Source organism: Hetaerina americana, unplaced genomic scaffold (genome assembly GCF_022747635.1).
Source record: "Hetaerina americana unplaced genomic scaffold, ioHetAmer1.1.p SCAF_5, whole genome shotgun sequence".
Taxonomy (NCBI): domain Eukaryota; kingdom Metazoa; phylum Arthropoda; class Insecta; order Odonata; family Calopterygidae; genus Hetaerina; species Hetaerina americana.
The window spans coordinates 25,778,404-25,798,826 of NW_027287095.1; the positions used below are offsets into that span (position 1 = coordinate 25,778,404).

The window sequence follows — 20,423 nt, forward strand, 5'->3', positions numbered from 1 at the left end:
GCCGTAACGGCTATTTCCCCCCCCCCCCAATCCCCTGCCATCCACCCACCCACGCCTGGGGTGGTCGTGGGCCAATTAAGCGTGAAATTCCGGGTTTTTCGGGAGGAAGGCTGGTCCGTCGTCGCAGGTTGGCGATGGTGGTGGAGGAGGCTCTTCGGAAGCAACAGTGGGAAAAAAGCGCTCGTACAAATTGGCGCAATGGCCATCCCGGATGGACAGCCGGATAAACATGTTTATGCACGCCTTCCTCACTATTCATCGCAGGAAAAGGAAGAGTAAAGAAACGCGCCGTCACTCGCCCGAGTTGCAAATATTTGTTTCCACTACCCGATCCGCGCGCGCGCGGGCGTCTCGCCCCGCAAAAATGATTCCTTCTCGCCCGAACTCGGCATCACTCGTCGAAGTAATGACCTCACGCGCCGCCGTTTTTATCGCCCCATTATCCCCGCCGAATCGTGCCGAAATAAACAAGTAAAATGTCCGGTCAAAAGGCTTTTACTCCACATTGTTTTCCGAACGCTCAGCCACGGGTAGGTATTTTCTCCGATTTTCCATCCCACTCCGATCTATCCGACCCACTACTCCCGAGTCTTTTTGATCTACCCGTGGCTATTAATAAACATCCTTAGTCTCACGACACCTCCTCGTTCCCTCCTCCTTCCTTAGGAGTCGCCAGAGAAACCCTGTCGCCTCGATTGTTTTCTCGGGGCTTTGTTCGGGAAAGAGAGGGACGGGAAGGAGTCCCGGGGGAGTGGAGAGGGAGGGTTGGAGACGGGTCGGTAAAAGGGGAATACAAATTCTCCGGATGCCATCTCTCTCTCTCTCTCTATCCTTCTCTTTCTCTCTCCCCGTTTCCAATAGGTCGCGACAGTTGGAAGGGTATGAGTACGAAACGGAAACGTAAGGGGTGGATCGGCGAGGTTGGGCGTCTTTTTGAGGACGGTAGGAGAAGGGAAAATAAAGGATGCAGACAAGGTGAAAGGCGAGGGTGAAAGCGGCAGAAAGGCTTGAACGAGGCGATCTTGATGTAGAGGAGGGAAGTTGAGGAGTGAAGTTTAAGGAGGAGGACGGCGCAGAGGGAACCGGGGGGAGAGTGGAATTCGAAGCCTTTTGGGGGCGGGAGGGAGTGGGAAGGGATTGACGAGAATGAATGGTTGAGACAAATTTCACGTTGAGCGGGAGGAAGGGGGACCTGAGGGGGACGGGGCGGGAGGAAGGAAGACAAGGGGGAAGGAGGTGAGAGAGAAAAGAGGGGCGAGGTGGAGGTTAGGAGGAAACAAGGAGGAGTTACGGGCTAGGGCATTGTGTTTTCCCTGAAAGGGAAGGCAGGGGGTTGTGGGAGGGGTGGTGAGGGAAGAAGGGTGTGCAAAAGAGGCGGAAGAGGAGCTTGATTGATTGATTTATTGATTGATTAATGTGTCTTAATGGATGTGTGCAGTAGGGAGGGCGGGCGGGAGGGTGGGATACGGGGAAGGGGTTGGGAGGACGGCATTAGGGTAAGAAGTGAATTGAGAAGGGTTAGGTGCGGGGGTGGGGGAAAGGCAAGAAGGATGGGAGGTCCGGAGGATGAGGAGGGGATGATGAATAAAGAGGAAGGAGGAATTAGGAAGGCATCCGTTCCATCGACATAGAAACGCGAGGAGAGTGGATCGAGGCGGAAGCCCGAAAAAATGGTAAACAGGAAACACAGGCGAGCGATAGCGGAGACTAATGAAGGCATATGGAAACGTTTTGATGCCCAAAATAAAGCACTTTGGTTCGAATAAGTTCTTTGTGGTTTATTATGAAGTACATCATAAAACAGGAAATGATTATAAATAATATATTTACGGAACGAATAAAGTCATTATGTGAGGAGAGAAAATAAACGACGATGGAAGATCATGCTGAGGGAAGGGAAGAATCGAATAAAATGGCAGCGCAAGTTCCTTCGTTCAAAAAATTGTGGTATTTCACTGCGAAATTCACAGGAGGGGAAAATGATTCCGGTTGGTTTTGCGTTAAAATACGCTCACCTCTTTATAATTCTAACACCCCTACTGAAAAAAACATTGGAGTAAAAGAGTGTTTGTAAGGGGCGTTCGTTGGCCTGTGCATCGTAATCGTATCAGCCAAGTTAACCGATCCACACTTCGTGTATCGCCTAGCTTCCTAACTCCCTGATCCCGCTCAAGGGGCAAGCTTTAGGAAAATTTCCCACTCGTCTTCCACCTCCCCTCCCGTAAACCTCACCCCGGCCTTTTACTTTCGGGAAAATTTCGTCAAAGCCAACCAAACGGCCGTCGTGTGCGGAGTATTGCCATATCTCTCTTTCTCTCCCTCTCTCTCTCTCGCTCGCTCGTCGACGCGAAAGAGGGAAGAGCGAGGAAACCCGTGAGAAAGGTAAGGGATAAAAAAAGGAATAGGTTCGCGAAAAATCGTTAAATGGGTAGTCGGTCACGGAATAACCATACCACTGGCAGTTGGATAGGCGTATTACGAAACGAAGCTGGAAAAGGGGAGAAAGAGAGAAAAGGGGAAGGATTAAGGGCGTCGGGTAGATCGGTGGAAGGTTGGAGATAGAATGAATAAGGGGTGTCGAGGAGGAGAAAAAAAAGGGAATTGAGGATCTCGGAAGAGGGAGAAAGAGAATTTGCGTGGGCAGACGGTAATGAAAGAGAAAGGGGGTGGTTGGGTGGGGAGGGGGATCGAAGAGGGAGGGAAGATGATTAGCTGCTGGCGTCTGTCGGGAGAGAGGAGGGAGAGTGCGGGGGAATAGGTAGGGAGAATTGCGATTTTGCCGATGGACATCGTACGGTATAGGATCCGGATAAGGGTTTTGACTACAGGAATCGGTCAGGTGAGTAAGTCGGGTGCCGTTGAGGGATTACATTGGGTCGAGAGGAGTGGGTTAGGGTGGCGGAAGGTTTGGGTGGTTTTATGTGGAAGGGGATCAGGAGATGAATGAGAAGTTTGAGAGAGAGAGAGAGAGAGAGGGGTTGTCGAAGGTTTTTTTCAACGCAAGTAGTGGCGTGCGGGGGAGGAGAGAGAGAGAGTGGGGAGGGGTATAGACGGTCGTGGGGAGACAGAAAAGGGAGACCCAGCGTGGACAGTCGTAAGGATTTTCTCGATTGATCGAACGGATTCACGGATCGAATCTTTTGAAAAGACGCGGAGGTCCGAGGGAAGAGTAAGGGAGGAAGAGGGAGAGTTGCGCTGTGTGCCGTCGGTCCATTCCCCCTCCCCTCGTCTCTCCACCATCCATTCAACCTTCCACCTCCCCCCCCCCACACCCACCTCACCAGTCCCCCCGCCTTGCTTTGGATTTGCCGTCCTCGTGGATGCTTTTGCACACCGCGTCGCCGGGCGCTCCCTCATCAGAGAAGCGAAATAGTTTGTTTTTTGGGAGGTTGGTTGGAGACCGTGCGGATTGGGGGAATGAGAGGGGGGAGGTAGGGTCTGTATATCGTTTCTTTTTGTGAGTGTGGGGATCGAAACTCTTTGAGAGAGGGAGAAGGACAAGTCCAGCTTCACGTCGCTCAAAGTTAGTCCGGATGTGAGTGGATGGATGCCCTGCTCTACTTCTCCTTTGACCGCCTCACATTATTTCACTAAACTGATCGCGGAGCGGGTATGAGGGTTCTTCTTTTATCCGCGCCGTAGCTACGTGTGGGTGTGTTTGTTTTTTTGAATACGGCCGAATCGGCCCATAATACACGCAGTCTACGTTCTTTAAAATACATACATATTTTGCTCGTGCGTTCTTGGAAGTTATCAATCTTCGCGGAAATCAAAATACGGTCCGTCATTCAGTTGTACGCGTCTATATACATCATTTCGAGAGCATATCTGAAAGTCAAAGGATGTTTCCAGTCTGGGTCCGTGGTTTTACTATCGCCATCGAGGACTCTTTAAAACGGCCGACGCAAATAGTTACAATGTGCAGAAGTTATCGGCACGTGCTGTTTCGTAGCTTTGCATGGGAATTGCATCGTTCCAATTTAGGATTCGATTCCTTTTGCGAGAGGTGGTAAGAGTGGAAGCTTCTATGGAATTTTTGTCGGCGAGCCAATCATGAGCAGCGCGGGAATATCACTGTCGCTGCATCGAGTCTCGGACGTCGAGAATAAGTCTTTATGGTTGCCTACGTTCACGGGTAAAACTCCGTTCGGCCTTTTTTGCCGACGCGACGCTCTCCGAGTTATTCAGGGGACCAGAAAGCGGCGCTGCCCAGTTAATTGAACTGATATTGAAAAGGAGTGTGGGGTAAAATAAAATTAAGTCATTCGGAACGATTTTGACTCACCCTGGAATAAAGAGGAATTGACCACATATTGAGTTCAAGGAAAAACATAACTGAGCCATGTTTCATTATCAATATTTCCCGGCGTTCGGAATTTGTCGGGGTCACATGATAATCAAAAGACTGGGGAAGAAATAATTGATTGAAGTTAAGGAAAAGATTTTCAAGGAGAATTATTTTTTTAAGACCGTTAGACTGCTATGATAATGACATTATTCAGAACTCGTCGCTCATCTACGAGGACTTACAGCAAACCAACCCGTCAAAGTCGATTTGACGACCCGCATAGCAGGAAAGTTTCCCGATACCCCGAGTCTAAAACTGTATTCTGCCCTTATTTTAATGAGCTTCCTGGAACTATTTTCAGGGCCGAGAGAAAAAATAAATCACCCGGTAAAAAAACGTGCTCTTAGCGAGATCAGCGTAAAGTTAAACGAGGTCTGGCGACTGGCACGAGTGCGGAGTCCACGAAGGAAAATGGGCTGTTTAGGGGCGGTGGGTGGGTGGGGAGGGGAGGTGGGAGGAGGAGAGTAGGGCGTGAAAAACAAAGCTTCGAGCGAGCCGTAGATAGTTCATTACGGGAATAGTGGGCGACGTAAAAAAATAAGGGAAGGGAGTGCACAAAAAAATGATTAGAATAATGAAAAAGGGAGGATAGAAAGAGATGTCCAGAAAGGGAAGAATTGTGCGCGCGAGGGAAGGAGAGGGGGGAGGGGTTGAGGGAGATAAGGAAAGGAGGAAGGGGGAGCGGTCGGGTTTGGGTGATTGGAAACGAAGAGGGTGGTCGCCGGACCCCTTCCCTCCTTCCCCTGCCCGGAAGAGGGAGAGCTGTGGGGGGGGGGAAGTAAGGGAGGGGGTTTTTGAGGGCAGTCGGACGGCGGCGAGGGATTTTTCGGAAGTGTGCGGTGGGCGAAAGGAAAGTGGGTGGGGGAGAAGTCGGGTTTGTCGGGAAGGGGTAGGAAGGATGGGCTTTTTTTTGGGATTGTGTGGGAGAGGGGGGCGGGGTGGAGAATACAGTTTGAGGGATTTAGCGAAGGAGCCCAGCGGAAAGGGTTGCGAGGAGTAGAGAGGGGGTAGGCGGAAGGGATGGAAAAAAGAGGAGAAGGGTTGCGGGGCGGGGGGTGGTTTGTGTATGTGTGTGTGGGGTGTAAGTAGGGAAAAAAAGAGGAAAGATCCCCCCCTCCCTCCTCCTGAGCAAAAACAACTGACGTGTACCTCAACCTCTATTCCCTCCACCCACCCACGTCCTCAGCCTCCTCACCTACCCCGAATCCCTTGTGTTTCCCGCGCCCACGCACTCCCTCGAACCTTCCGATTTTTCTACGCCTTCCAAAACCCCTGTTCGGCTCCTTTCCCCGCATGCGTCCTGCCCCTTTGAAAAGTCCCGCATAAAACCCCCTCGTATTTTCTCGAACCTCTTCCGAACCGAACCCTCTTTTCCCTCCGCAATTTCCCACAGATCCTTTTCCCAAGTAAAACCCTTCTACTACTTCCCCTTCAAGCAAAAAAAATACTTTTTCTTTTTCTCTCAGATGTCCACCCTTTCCTGGAGCCTATATCCTAGCTCTCCCACGTCCCCCTTCTTTAAGCGACACGCACTCAGCGTCAGCCCCAAACCTCCCCCCCCCCTCTTTCCGTATCTCTCCAAATACTAACCCCTTGCTCGCGCCTCCTCCCTAAATTCCCCTCCTCACTCGCCCCACGCCTTTCTCATTTGCCTCTCTCACTCGTTTCCTCCCTCCGCTCCCTTTCCCTCTCCCCACCTACACACACATCATTCCTACCCTACACCCACCCCCCCCAGCCGCCCTCCTATATCCCGCCTGTCAGTCCACTCCGATGTGGGGAGAAAAAATTCTCTCTCTCTCTCTCTTTCAAGCTTCATCCCCTCCCTCTCGCACCCGCTCTCCTTTTCCCCGCCCCGTATGAAGATAGCGAAATGAGGAGGATAAGGGAAGAAGGGAGAGGGAGGTTGTGTCGGTAGGTCTGTGGGAGAAGGGTGAGGAGCGGGAGGAGGAGGTGGACATAAAGAGCAGGGAAGGCTTCAAGCGTAGACGTCGGACCTGTGTGACGTGGAGGAGCAGCGTGGGGTGGGGTCGTGGGGGGGAGGGGAGAGCGGGTGGGGACGGATGGGCGAGGGTGTGAATGGTCCGAGGAGGAGGGGTGCGGGAGAGGGATTGGTAAGGAGCGTAAAGGAGTGAGTGTGGATATGTTGTGGGGGGGTGGGGAGAGGGGAGTTGCGCGCGCGGGGAATATGCGGAATAGAAAGCGACAATAAGTGGGTGGGATAAGGGTACGATGGAAGATTTTACTCCTCCGCTCCCACCCCCCACCGCACTCTTCCCTTCACGCACGTCTCCTACCCCTCGCTTTTCGAGAGATTGGGTTCTGAGTGTTGTCGAGGAAGGGGTAATAAGGAGGGAGGGGAGAGAGGGGATTTTAGCAGGTGGCGTGCGTGAGGTTGAGGTGGGGTGGGGGGGAGAGATGACGGAAGGGGGGAGTGCGGGGGTTTTGGGAGGAGGGGTGCGGTGCTGTGAGGAGGAGGAAAGAGTTAGTCGAAGGGACGGAGATGGGGGATGTTTCTGATGAAGAGTGAGTGAGGGATGTGTAGGGAAAAGAGGGAACGGTCGAACGGCTGTAGCGAGGGAATTTCGGTTGCCTGGGAGATAAGGCGCCCCCTCATACCTAAAAATAAATATTAATTGAATATCTCTCTCTCTCTCCCTCCCTACACCTCCCCATCTCCTGTCTCTTTCCATCTCTATCCGAGTAGATATACATACATACATATGTATATATCCATACATATGTATTTTTCCTCTATCTCTCCGGTTCTCGTCGAAGTATTGATGCCCGCTCAACCGTTGTTTTCCCCGGTAATCTTAACGGACGTTTTTTTTCGTTCACTATTCTTCTCCATCTCTCTCACTAATATCCTCCCTCTGTCCCTCAGTCCTTTTCCCAAAAACGTTTCAATTCCCCCTTGTTGTTTTTTTTATCATCAACCGTTTGTTGACTCTTCAGAATAAACTTTAAGTACGAAAAAGGGATTGATTTTTGTTGCCATTGTGTTTGCCCGCCGGTCACTTTTTTCCTCCACACGGCCGGACGGGCAAGAGGCGAGCGGTTGTTTTTACGGATCCCCGCCTGTTCCCCCTTCCCCCCTCCTGTCTCCCCCACCTTTTCACGCGCACCTATATACCCTGTCACCCCTCCCCGCCACTCCTGCCTCACTCCACTTTCTTTCGAGGCCTCCTCTCCCTGCCTCCGTCCCCGCCGATGAAAAAAAACTTCACGTTCGACGGAACCCGTGAAAATTCTTCGCCTCGAAAAGGAAGCTCGTATGTTTTTTTTCTTTCTTTCCTTCCGGGGTTCCGAAATCCGGTAGTGTACCCCTCTCTGTACCCTCTTTTTTATATATCTCCCATTTCCCTCAACTCATTTTTTTCCATCAGGGTGGTAGTTCTTACATTCGAGGGGGGTGGACGGCATGGTCCCGCCGAAGTGAAGACGAAGCAGGTACATCCATCGGATAGTACCGTCGCATTATCATCACCACCGCCTCCAATTTTATCGAAAGTTTTACTGGGGCGCCATTCGAGAGTTTGGACGAGGATGTGGAATTTAGTTGAGATGGGAGGGTTTGTTTCCGTCATTCTACGCCCCCCCCCCCCTCCCCGTGCCCCATCCCTCTCACGCTTATCTCGCTCGTTCCATCTCATCCTTTCCGTCGTCTTTCGCTCGCAGAATCGGGATTTGTTGAATTTACTCGACGTGTGCAGCAGGGTCGATCGGTGTTGAGGGAAGGGATGGAGAGAGAGAGAGATAGAGGGAGAGAGAGAGGGTTTCGGGAAGGGGAAAGAGAGATAGAGTCCGGCCGGGGCAGATGAAATGGATTGTAATCGAAGGATTTCGTAAGGAGAGGTTTGTTTAAGAGAGGGAAGGCGGGGAGATGGAGGGGTTAGGGTGCGGGGAAAAGGGGTTTGATGGAAATGGGTGGGCACGGGAGACCTGTACGTGTGTGTGTGTGTGTGTATGCAGGAGACTGGGCGAGGCCGATAGAGTTAGAGAGCGTGGGGGAGGGGAGAGGGGTTGAGGTGGGACAGGGGAATGGTCGAAGGGACTGACGGGAAGGTTAGGCGCGAGGTTCTCCGAGGCAAAAGGGAGAAAAGAGATAGGAGAATGAATTGATGGATTCCTTCTGGAGAGGGGAGTGGCGAGGGATTTCGGGGGGAGGGAGGTGGCGGAGATTGGGGAGGGGCAAAGGAGAGAGGAGGGTTTTAAAAGGAAGGTGAGCTTTAGTGAACGCCCGTCTACGTCCTCCGCACCCCCCTAACTGCCCTCCCCCGTCCCGTTTCCCTCCTCCACCGCCACCTTCCCCCCGACGGGAGGCATGGAAGTGGTGCTGGAGAGACGCAAGGGAATGGCGTCGAAAGCAATGCCGCTACTCGTTTAGCAGGACGGAAACTTTACGGAGAGCGCCCCCCCTGGACTCTCCTCTCTTCGTCGCCCTATCTGGACCCGCCCCTCCTTTCCCCATATAATACCTCGACCACCTTTTATTCCATCGCCTTCCCACCCCCCCTGCACACCCCACTCTCTCTCTCTCTTTCCGCCTCCTCTCCTCCTTTTCTTCTCATAGTTTGCCTCCATCGCGGCTGCTGTTCTCCCTCCCCCAGCCCCGCCCCTCCCCTTCTCTCCACGCACGACCATCATCGAATTCTCGGCGTTTCACGAGAGCCGTCCGTCCGTCCGCCTCTAAATATTCAGTGTTGCCGAATCGGGAAGAGTCCGAGGCAATTTTCCGGAAAAGATTCGGCCTCTATAAATCTCTCCGCACTCCCTCCCGCCTTTTTCGAGAGCCTCCCCCTTCAACGATATCTCCCATACAAGAGACCTCCTGCCGCGTCGCTTTGCGACCTTTCAATATCGAATCCCTCGCGGACGGAAAAATAAATAAAATTTCCAGGATCCTCTCGCTCCTTCCCACCACCATCGTGCTCTCCCGAACGAGGGAAAGAAAACTCGATAATTAAAAGGATGGCCTCCACGGGACCGGTTGAATAATCGCCGTCAACGTCACGGAGAGATTCGGATTCACCTACAGTCGATGGCGAATTAATTTCTGTCCGTTTTCCGGCGTCGTCGATCGCCGAGGATTGGACGAAGTCTGTATTATGATTACACGGTGGAGGGCGCGACGCGGGCAGATTAGCGGGAGATTTTCTCTCTCCTCCTCCACAAAAAGCCCCTTTTCCCTCTCCCGTCCCAACCCAGCTCCTTCGATCGATTCCTTTCGCAATTCTCGGACGATTTCCACCTGCCGGCCTCGCTCAGAGGTGGTGGTGGCTCTGCTACCTCCACCGCCGCTCCGCTCTGCCTTCGTTATGTTTTCGTAATTGGGCGATTTCTATATTTGCTATTTCGGGTAATGGGCCCTGCCGATTCCCGACCGTCAGTTTTGAGAATCCTTTCCCCTTTCCATCCCTCCCCTACCCATCGCTCCCTCACGTTAACACCTATTACCCACCCCTCTCCCCCACTCCCCAGCTCTCTCTCCCTCCCCCCACCTGCCTCTTCTTTTCCCAAACATCAAAATCGGAAGGGACGTCTGTGTACGGGAGAGACATGGAAGGGTTTTGGCGATGATGAGCAGGAGAGGGAATGGGTGGGGTCGAAAGGAGGGGAAGAAGAGAAAGAGGAGGGTGTTTTTCGGGAGAGGATAAGGGCGCAGAGGTAGGTTGGGAGGGAGGGATTTTGAGGGAGAGAGGGATGTGGGGGAGGGGCCGAAAGCAGTTGAAGGCGAGGACGGAAAAGGAAGGAAAGAAAAGGTCCGGGTGGGGGGGGAGCGAAGAGGGAGGGAGGGGGGGTGTGAATGGACGGGGAGGATGGAGGGAAGCGGTCGGAGAGCTCGGAAGTGGACGATGGGGGTGGAACGGGCGGGGCGAGGCCGTCGGGAGGTGGGAAAGGGTACGGGAGAACGGATCGGGGATTGGAAGGGTGGGTGGGTGTCGCTAAGAGGACCGATATGAGGAAGCCGTGGATTTGGCGTACGGAAGGAATAAAAAAAATACCGGAGAGAGTGAGAGAGGGAACCTGGCGCTCAGAATCTGTTCCATTTGCGAATTCCCCTCTGCCAGCCCATTCCCCCCTTTCGTCCTCATTCCATTTATCCACCTTGCTCCTCTCCAGCTTGCCTTTGACTCTCTCCAATTCCGTTGATCCCTCCGTCCCTTCCATTTTCCCCGTTCTTCCATGCCTGCTTACATTTTCTTCTTTCCTTTCCGGAGTCGGGTAGTGCCAGATTTTTTTTTAATCTTTCACATCTGTCTGAGTGAATGTAGCAGTTCACCAGAGGTAATTGCTGAGTACACAAATTCGTAATTATCAAGTAGATTCATTAAGAGTAAAACGATGTTAATCTATTCAATTCCTGCTCCTTCTTGAGAGAGGTTTTGCTACCTTTTTGATGAGTGTTGCTTCGGACATTTTGATGAATCATTTTTATAATGTAAACTTCAAAATTTTGATATCTGATTTTACACAAAAGAATTAGAAAAATTCAGCTCTGAAACTCGCGACCAGCACGAGTTTGCATTTCAGATAATTGATTCTAGAGGCACACTCTTCAGAGTTTCGGATTATTAGAGAGTATGACATGTGAGCCAATGAACACAGGTCATATTAAAGTTTTTTACCTCTATTTTTTCAGTGGCCATGTTAAAAAAGTAAAAATTATGTGAATCCCCAGAATAATAAATAGGGATGAAGTGAGCAGGCGCATAAATTTGAAGCAAGTCCACTTTTTTTTAAGAAATTGGTATGGAACGCTGAAAAAATTCTCCTCCCGTCTTCAACGATCTCATCTTCGGAATAGAACCCGAATCGCCCATTTAACTTTCTTCCTATGCCCTTCTCCCCGCCTCCAATCCCACTCTCCTTTTGGTCACAATGGCCGGCTTCATTTCCCTCCGATTTTATCTCTCTCCTTCTCATTTCTTTCCAAATTTTCTCGTCTCCTTTGGGGTCCTTTCATTCCCCCGTCTTCTCTCAGCTTTTACACTCTCCCGCGCCCCTGTCCCTTCTTTTCGGAATTGACTCCTTCTGGGAAGCTCGCACTCGAATCTGTTTTCCATCCGCCACAAATGCCAGCCATGTTGCGTCCCTTTTCTTTGGCGTTTTTTTTTAATTCCCTCTTCCCCACCCCGCCATTCCATGTGCTCCCAACGCTTTTCCGTCATCCTTTCCATTCCTTTCTCCTTCCCTTCCATCAAACCCCTTCCTTCACTCCTTTCTGGACCATTTTTTGTCGTCCGTCCTTCTCCCTCGTCCATTTTTTCTTCCCCGGAACCACCGCCGGGTGACGCGCGGGCTCGGTGAAAAGGTTTTTTTTTCCGTAGGGAAGAGGAGGGGGTGGAAGGAACGTATTAAGAGTCGTGCAGGAGTGTGAGGGGAAGGGGAACGTTTTGGGCAGAGTGGGGTGGTAGGGGGACGAGAGCATGTGGTGGCAGTTGGCGTGTGCAGACGGGGCGGTAGGAGTGTTTTGTACCCCTGTGGAGAGGTGGGAGGAGGGAAGAAGGTGAGAGTGGAAGTAATGAAGAACGTTTGGTTTGGAAAGGATTCCCAGCTCTTCCCTCTGCCTTTGCCTTGCTTTTCATCTCGCGTCCTTTCCACTTCTTGGGGAGGATTGGACTTCGACTTGGTTCCGATTTTACATTAAGAGAAATTAACTCCCGCCTGTTCTTCTATCGAACTTCTTCTCGAATCGGCTCAATGGTATGACTAAGTCTATCCCATGAAATCCGGGAGGGAAGCTCGCTTACGAATTTCATTTATATTCTTCATTAACCTCCCTAATTACTAATCAATGTTATATTCATTAGCCACCTAAAGTATAGACTATCTCTCTCCCCCCACGAAGGATTTTTTTGTTCAAGATGAAGGAGGTCGGAATTAGTATATTCCCTTTTTTTTCCTGCACCTTGCCCCGTAACCCGTGATACATATCGTGATTGAAATAAGTCACCAGTTTCATTCAGCGTTTTGAGAACGGTCGGTAGGTTGTGTTGACAAGCATCAGTCTTGAATGCGAAATTGAGGAAAATAAATAAACACGTGAATACACCCTCCGTCGAAAAGAGTCCACAAAAAAAAAGAAATCAATATAGTAATTTTAGTTATTTAATTGAAGTTGGGATTTTATATTCACGCGAGGACACAGAAGGAGGAGTGGGGGGAGGGGGTAAGGAATTAAGGGCAATCAAATATCATTCACGGCACTCGAAAAAAGAGAGAAACCCTCTCACACGCCAGTTAGGCCAACAAGTTGGCATTTTTATATCCCTCCACCTTTTTTTCTTTTACCTCCCACCTCCGGCGTACTGTCCATGTCTACCCGTGGGCATATCTCCCAAAAAATTCCTCTCATCTCTCGCGCTGTTTTCTTACGTCCTCCTCTCCATCCCCAGAGTCCTCTCGTCTCCTCTATTCCCGGGATTCCCTTTCTCACCTCTCTACCCCATTCGCCTCCTCCTGTTTGTGTGAATGTGTGAGTGTTATGCTTTCCCCATCCACCCTTACTTCTCTCTCTCCCTTTTCCCACGCACATACTCACTCACACTCCGCTCGGCCGTGAGGAAACACAGATTGTCGTCTCCCTTTGATCCTTGCGGCTTTTTCTCTCGTTCGGCAGTCGATGTGCGGGGCCCCCGAGTGCTTTTCGCGCAGACCCCACGCAAGCAGGGTCCAATCTATTAATCAGCCAACATCCCACCCCCCCCCCTGCACCTCGTTCGGAGTGCGGCGACGTTAAAGCGGGGGGGGGGGGGGAGGTTACGAACGGAGAAAGGGGAGGTCACACGGGTCGTCGCGGGGTGGGTGGTGCTAAAGGAATTTTTTTTACCTATTTTCGCTGAAAGGACGAGTGGTCCTCTTCCAGCGGAGAGGAAAAGTGTGTTTTGAATTAGGGCGGCGAGGGTGTGAAAGGTCCTCTATGGGGGGGAGGGGAAGGGAGGAAGTAGAGAGAGGGTGAGACGGAGAGAGAAGTGGGATAAAGGAGTAGGTTATGATAACACGGGCGATGCGTGTGGCCGAGCGAGGAGATGTCGCGACCTCCTTGAGTCGAGCGGGGCCCGCCGCCTCCGCGTCTGCTCCCGTTTCCGATATCCGTGGACCGACCGACTTCCTATTCTCCGCGCGAGTTGGTTCAAAGACTTTTAGGAATAGGTGATCGGCCGATGGGCGTAATCGTGTTTTTGTTTCCCGCGAAAAAACTTATTGCCGACAAACTCCATGTCGCGGTTGTGGAGAAAAGTGATTTTTACGAGCGTAAATTTAAGAATGTTTAAATGTATAGAGTATATAATATTTTTTGGATATTTTTAAAATTCAATATTTCGTTTTCGCATTCTCACCTTCCATCGCATTCGCCATAATTTGTGCTGCCAACTCTTGATTTCTTTTTCATACACCGTTGTTAGTACTTCATATTAAAAAAGACGGAGGAAATTAGGCATGGTCATCATAGATGGATTGGCTCATGACGCGCCCTTCTCAATTGCTTTGCTGCTGCATCCTTTAAATTTCACCAATTTGGTGTAATACAGGTGGATTACCTATGCGCTAGCACGGTGTGTGTGGAGGAAACTCCCGGCAAGTCAAAGTAGTAATAGGTTTGAATCCAACCGAATGGAGATGAGTAACTTTATCACGTACTTGCACTCTTTCGATGCAGAATGCATTAAGGCATTGAACGCCGTAAAGACGCCAAAAGAAGAGAGAATGCGCCATTCTCGGCGTAGGGATTGCACACCAGCGCCTCCGTAGCAGAAATACGTCCCCGTATCGCCAATAAAAATCCGACCAATAGTAGGTCGTACCTCGACGCCCACTATATCGATCTCGACCAATGAGGAGACGACGCTCTCTTCTTCCCTGCGGGCATTTTCGGACCCCCTCCCAGACCGACCCCGGGGCCCGTCCCCTTCGCCCCCTCAGGAGGTGACTGGGAAGGGGTGGAGGCGTGCGACTTTTCGCCGTGGATTCACCCGATGCACTATCACACTGGGGATTTCTCTTCGTTCTGCGGCAGAGATATTTATACGCCCTTCCCCGTCGACCTTTGTCCTTATCGTGTTTGAGGAAAGAATTCACGTCTTTCCGGTCGGAAGAAATCTTACAAGGAAGGAGTATTTTATTGTCACTATTTCATTTCATGCCTACGTGTTAGCGGGCGTATAAAACTGGCGGTTTGAGACATATCTCTATGTAATTCCGGAGACATATATCCATGTAATGCACGGTGCCATTGGGTGTCTCTGAGAGCAGTGTGAGCACGGACACATTGCTAAGTTTAGAGCTGAAATGGAAGCGGTTGTTCAAAGTAAATGAATAAGTGATAATTATGACGAATGAGGGTACTTAATTGCACACGAATATTGAAATATTTATGTGTTATTCATATCGCGGCTATAACCTGAGGTGGATGGCAAGAAATGCTATTTCCCCACCACGACTCTTAAAAGTGTAATTAAATTCTTTTCCCAGGAGGGGGAATAGCGTGCAACTTTCTGGGCGAACGATTGAAACATATTTGTCAATTAATATTCCTTCGAAGCTCATCCCCCGCCGTCAGCTCCGTCCCTCGCCAGCCCATACTTCTTCATTCCCTCCTCCTCCATTCCCATTCCCCCCTTACCTGCCTAAATTTGGCTGCTTCCGGAAACTCAAATCCCCATTCTCCCCCTCCCCGGCACACCAAATGGATCGGTGGGGAGATGGAGATGCGATGGAAGACGGTCGTTGTTGGTCGGGGTTACCAAGCCGTGTTGGGGCGAGGTGCGCCACGGCTTCCAGGGGGGGAGGGAGTTAGACTGGTGGGGCAGAGGAAAAGGGAAAAAATGGGAGAATACGCGCTCCCTCCCTCTAAAGATATCCCAACCGATACGACCGACACGCGGCCGGAAACGAATCCCCATTTGTTTCCCAGCGGTAAATGAAAGGTTTTTCGTGTTTTTTTTGTACGTTCGCCTTAATTTTTTTTCACGCGCCATTCCCCTTCCCCCCCGCCTTTCGTCCTCCCGCGTTGTCCTCATCCTTTTTCCTTCGCCCGATACCTCCCGGCCCCCTTCCCGCCCCAATCCCCTCCCAAGCGCATCGTCCACCCCCCTCCGGCAAGCATCCCACCTTCCCCGACATCCACTCTTTTCCACGAACCCCTTCCCACTCGCCCCTTTGACCTCGCCCACGGTTCAGCCCTCCCCCACCCTTCTCCCTCCATGGGTCCTTCCTGAAATCGGGTAGACGTGTTTGTGGACGTGCGTGTGTGTGTCCGTCCGGTTTCGTGTGCGTCGCGCGGTGGTGTGCGTACGGTGTCCGTGTGATCCTCCCCGTAAAAAAAAATTAGCGTTGAGTTTTTTTTTCTCTTATTTTTCGGGGGTGGTCCTCTGCCCTCGTGACGTCGTGGTTTTCTCCCCCTCTCCCTCCTTCCCTTCCCCATCCTGTTTCTCTCCACCCCAACCTCCCCCCCATTCCGTCCCCCCGGCCTCAATCCCCGTCAGCAAGCACACCTCTCGCCACTCCTTCCACCGCCACTCCTTTTCGCCCTCCTTGCCCCCTCTCCCTTCCATCCCGATCCCTAATCGAACGGAATTCCACACCTCATCAATTCATTCCCTTTCCCTGTGTATCATCCTCCTCTTCCTCTCACGCGGCCCCCGCTCACGCCCCAATCCCCTCCCTTTCCCTCTCTTTCCCTGACTCCCGCCCTCTCTTTCACCTCCGAGGCCGAGTCCCCCTTTATCCCTACTCCCTCCATCCGTTCTCCAGGCCCACCTCGCCGACTGAGCAAAAAAAATAATGAAAGCCTCCATATTTCTCACTTGCGCGCATGGAATGTGATTTCTAGCTACGGGCGCATCGTCAGGGATGCGGTTCATTTAAATAACACGCCTCCTCGGATGCTAGGCCGCGGCAACTTCATCCCCTGCCGAGAGGGGAATAGTTATACCGGGATACATTTCCGTCGCAGCTCGACAGTTTACCAAGTTTCTCGAATTTACATTTAAATGATAGCGAACCTCGTGGTTCTCGAGGCCCTTAGCGATGTCCACTACGTCGTGGGCGCTCGACAAAAAAAGGGAAATGATAATTTCTCGGCGATAAGCACATTTTGTCACGGAAAGCGTACTCGAGGATATCATTTTGATGCAAACTATGCCATTCAGTCCATTACAATCTCTAAGTTTTGATGAAAGAAAACTCTAGGTGAAATTATGTCGTTGATTTCGAAGGATGCTTGGGGAAGACATTGCTTTCAAGCTACGCTATTTCGTTCCAAGGTAGATTGTTTTGGTTTTCAAATTTTCCCTTCCCCTAGGCCTTGTTTGTCTTGGGATGGAGGAGAAGGATTTAAAATAGCAATTTGTAAGGATATACGAATTTATTTCTCTCACAGAATGCGATGTCCATTCAAATGTTCTTAATTGTTAATAGATTCGCCATGGAACTATGACTTCAATATTATTACAATGTCCCAGAGAAACATATGTGTGTGTGTGTGTGACAAACCTGTCGGTGTGATCCCGAAACATGCTATGCCCTTGAAATTTTGGTCCATTACATTCTATACTTGATTTAGTTGATCGAAACACTAAGCGGGCTATTTTTCTTCGTTGATAACGTTGGTATTATGTAATAAACCTCTTTAATAATACTTCTTTGTACGCCAGGAAGTAGGGCGATTCCGTTGTTTTCATCCCGAATGCTATAAATACCTAAGAGGCATCTCTGCAACCGATTAACCCGAAGTGGAGGCTATGCGAATACTTTCCTCCGCGACGATAGACAAAATAACTACCCTTTGTCCGCGATAAACGCACGAATTCCGAAAGAGTCTAGGCGCCATCGGGAGAGGGCCCGTTATAGAGGAAGCACCCTTCCCACAATCCATCCCTTTGGACCGGAATGGAATTCCTTAAACGTGTGCCAAACGAATTAAAATAGTCCATTATCTCCGTCCTATCTCTTTCTCTTTCCTCCCCTCCAACCCCTCTCTCCCTCTCCTCCGCTCATTTCTTCCAGCTTTTCTTTCGTCCGCATCCTCTGGGTGGTCCTCCCATTCCCTCCTATTCCCCCTCACCATTAGCTCCCAACCAATCCGCGGCCAACCGTTTACCTTTCTAGCGCCGAAACATCAGTCCTCGCCCGCAACGTCAATTACCTGTCCGTGAGGCGCGCACTACTTCGCCGGGTGCTCCTCTCCTTTCGTCTCTCCATTTGATCCCGCGTACGCATGAACCAAAGGCGGATTACAATTTTCTCTCTTGGTTTCGTGCCTTCCGTTGACTTCCTCTTTATTTATCCGGCCTTTCCATTTTATTTTCCTATTTGTTCCTATCACACCACATTTATAACTCTTTTGACCTTATTTTCTCTGCAGCTGTTATTTTCAAATTAGGAGGATGATTTTATGTGAGTATATTTTGGGTCAATAGTACTACAATTCGTTTCGAAGCTCGTAAGCTTTAGTTGTTTTCACTCCGAAAAGTTTTGGGTCATTATTTGGCCAGAAAAATATGATACTCACTGGGAAGTGTGTGAGAAGCAAGATGGGGGCACGCTACTTCTCCAGTTCTGTCTAAATTCCACGATGAGGTATAAATGACACCTATTGAATGTGCAAGTCATTTTCTCTTTAATAATATCGATAATCATCTGCATGAGTGGTTCGAGAAACGCATGTTCTTTTTTAGTTTGTTTGGAGTAATGCGTAGTGACACTTAAAAATGTATTCCTTTTTTTGCGAACATGTACCTCAGGAAAATTTCTAACCTTCTCTTTTTCTTCCTTTTACAGATCTCGCAACTGTCAGAGGACGTGCAGCGGTTGCAGTCCAGCCTGGCCAAAGTTCAAGAGGCGTCGGCGGCGACGATAGCCCGCCTCGAGGAACAGTTAGAGCAGAGGGCGATGACCATAGCGAGGCTCGAAGCACGACTGGACGCCCAAAGAGACTACGAAGAGCTGAAGCGTGAAGTCAGGTAGGACTAAGAATCAATATTCGATCCATGTTCAGTGCCGTTGACATTGAACAACACACCACCTCGTCTTACAAACACTAATCTCAATAGGAAAGAGTTGAAAAAATTCCCTCCCTCTTCCCACAGTTTCTCAATCGGTACATGAAAATAGATGAATATTTTTTTTTGTGGACTGGAATAATGATTATAATTTTGGCTTCGAGGGATCTCAAACCAATATCCTTTCCTCGCTCGAAAAGAAAAACATAAAAACTGCCAAAATACTTAGGAAATTCATTCGGCGTCTAGTCCGTGACTCTCCCCAAAGCCTTGAGCGGGCCGAGCCCTCCACACGGAAGGCACTCCGGTAATTTTCAATTGCCCTCCGCATCTCTGGTGCTCCCGACTCACTCTCCCCATCCGACTCGCACCAAACGGAGCAACAGAAACGGGAACCAAAAAAAGCGGTGGGAGCCATAGTTTCAATAAACACGAAAAACCTATAATCACTCGCCGTCACGCGATAGGACCTCAATTGTCCGCAACAGCGGTCGGTTAAATACCTTCCCTTCTCGCCCACCCGCCCCAGCTTGTGCCTCACGGGAATGGAGAAAGGGTTGAAAGGATAGGAGAAAGATATCCGGGGACGGGATCGCCACCGCGATGTACCATTCAATGCATCTCCCCTTCCCCAAAAAACACATAGCACTCCCCTATATCCCTCCATCCCTCCCCGCCAACCCAGCGTAGGCTCAACGTCCAAGTCCACGGACGGTGGGCAACAAGCGCGCAGCGGCGGCGAAGTTATCGGGCACAGTAAAAAGTAGGCGAAGCGATGGATCTTCCCGTTTCGCTCACGCATATCTTTTGTTTTTACGCCGGGTGCATTTGTCGATCGGAACGGCCAACCATTCCGGGAATTATCCTTGGTGCTGTGTTTTCATCTTTATTTCTGTCGGTTTTTTTTTTAAACGAGGCACTGGAGAGATGCAGTGGAGAGCGTCTGGTCCCCTCTCTTTCTCTCTCTCGCGCACGAGCACGCACGCACGCCCAACCTCAAAATCACTCCCTCTTGTTTCCCTCCCTCGTCGCAGCTCCCACCTGTGTGCGCCGCCCCTCCCAACACTCACAACCTCCCCGCCACCCACCCGCCCGCGGAGTGCGATTCATTGCGTTACGCACGATACGCCCAAACTCCCGCTTGCCCACCTCCTCTCTCCCGCGATGACTTCATGATTCTCCCGCCCCCACACCGAGGAAAACTTCATCCTCATCCCTCCCACCACCCAATTGGTACGCGCATCCCACACCCCCCAAACCACCCCTCCTAACAACCCCCGCCCAATCGGGTGGAACGTGGCTCGTTTCGGGATCGGCACAGAGGAACGGCCCTCGCGCCGATCAAAAACGGTCGAAAGGGGTGGCGGGGCGGGAATGGAGCGGGGTTGAAGGAGGGAGAGAGATAATGCAAAAGGAGCGGGGGAGAGGACGTAAACTGGCGGTGGGTGACCCTGGAGTTGGGGAGGGCAGGGGGACGAGAATGTTTAATAAAATCGCATATGGGCGGGAGATGGAATTTTTGAAGAGGGTTCGATTGGGAGGTCATCTCCTGGTTTCCCCAGGAACTACTTCTGCGCCCCATGTCAGTCTCCTCTTCCCCTTCCGCCTCCCCCGTCTGCCGACCGACCCCCCACCCACCCTCCCCGTGACGCCCCCTCAGCCGACAAAAAATAACAAGATTGCCGCTGTTGCTTCGGCGTGCTCTGTAAAGTCTAAAACACTATGCTTGGTAAATCTCCTGCGCGGAAAGGGTGGGTGGCTGGTCTCATCAGAGATTAAGCGCATCACTGGAGAAAGAGATAAAATCATGATGGTCGTGTTCTGATCAGCTCTGCGGCATGGGGGATTGGAACCTGCATTTTAAACGCGTGTGGTTTCAGTGCTCCCCATCAAAAAGTACTAACACCCCTCGCATTATCCACCCCGCTGCTCACCTTATTTATAACGCGCGTACATATTATTTTGTCCTCTTTTTTTATTTTCGCAATGGTTTACCGCGCGTCGCAGTGTTTACACAAGTATTCGGAATGCTTACCGAGCCCTTTACGGCGTCATTAATAACAAGC

General features: G+C 50.8%; 1 protein-coding gene across 1 annotated transcript in view; it reads left to right on the forward strand.

Moving 5' to 3' along the window:
• The window catches only part of LOC139693568 (homeobox protein cut-like), a 441,104-nt gene that overhangs the window by 357,700 nt on the left and 62,981 nt on the right, over positions 1-20,423 (forward strand). The window contains exon 3 of the mRNA XM_071591776.1: positions 18,137-18,318. Within this exon, the coding sequence (XP_071447877.1) occupies positions 18,137-18,318 (182 nt within the window). The remainder of the gene's footprint in view (positions 1-18,136; positions 18,319-20,423) is intronic.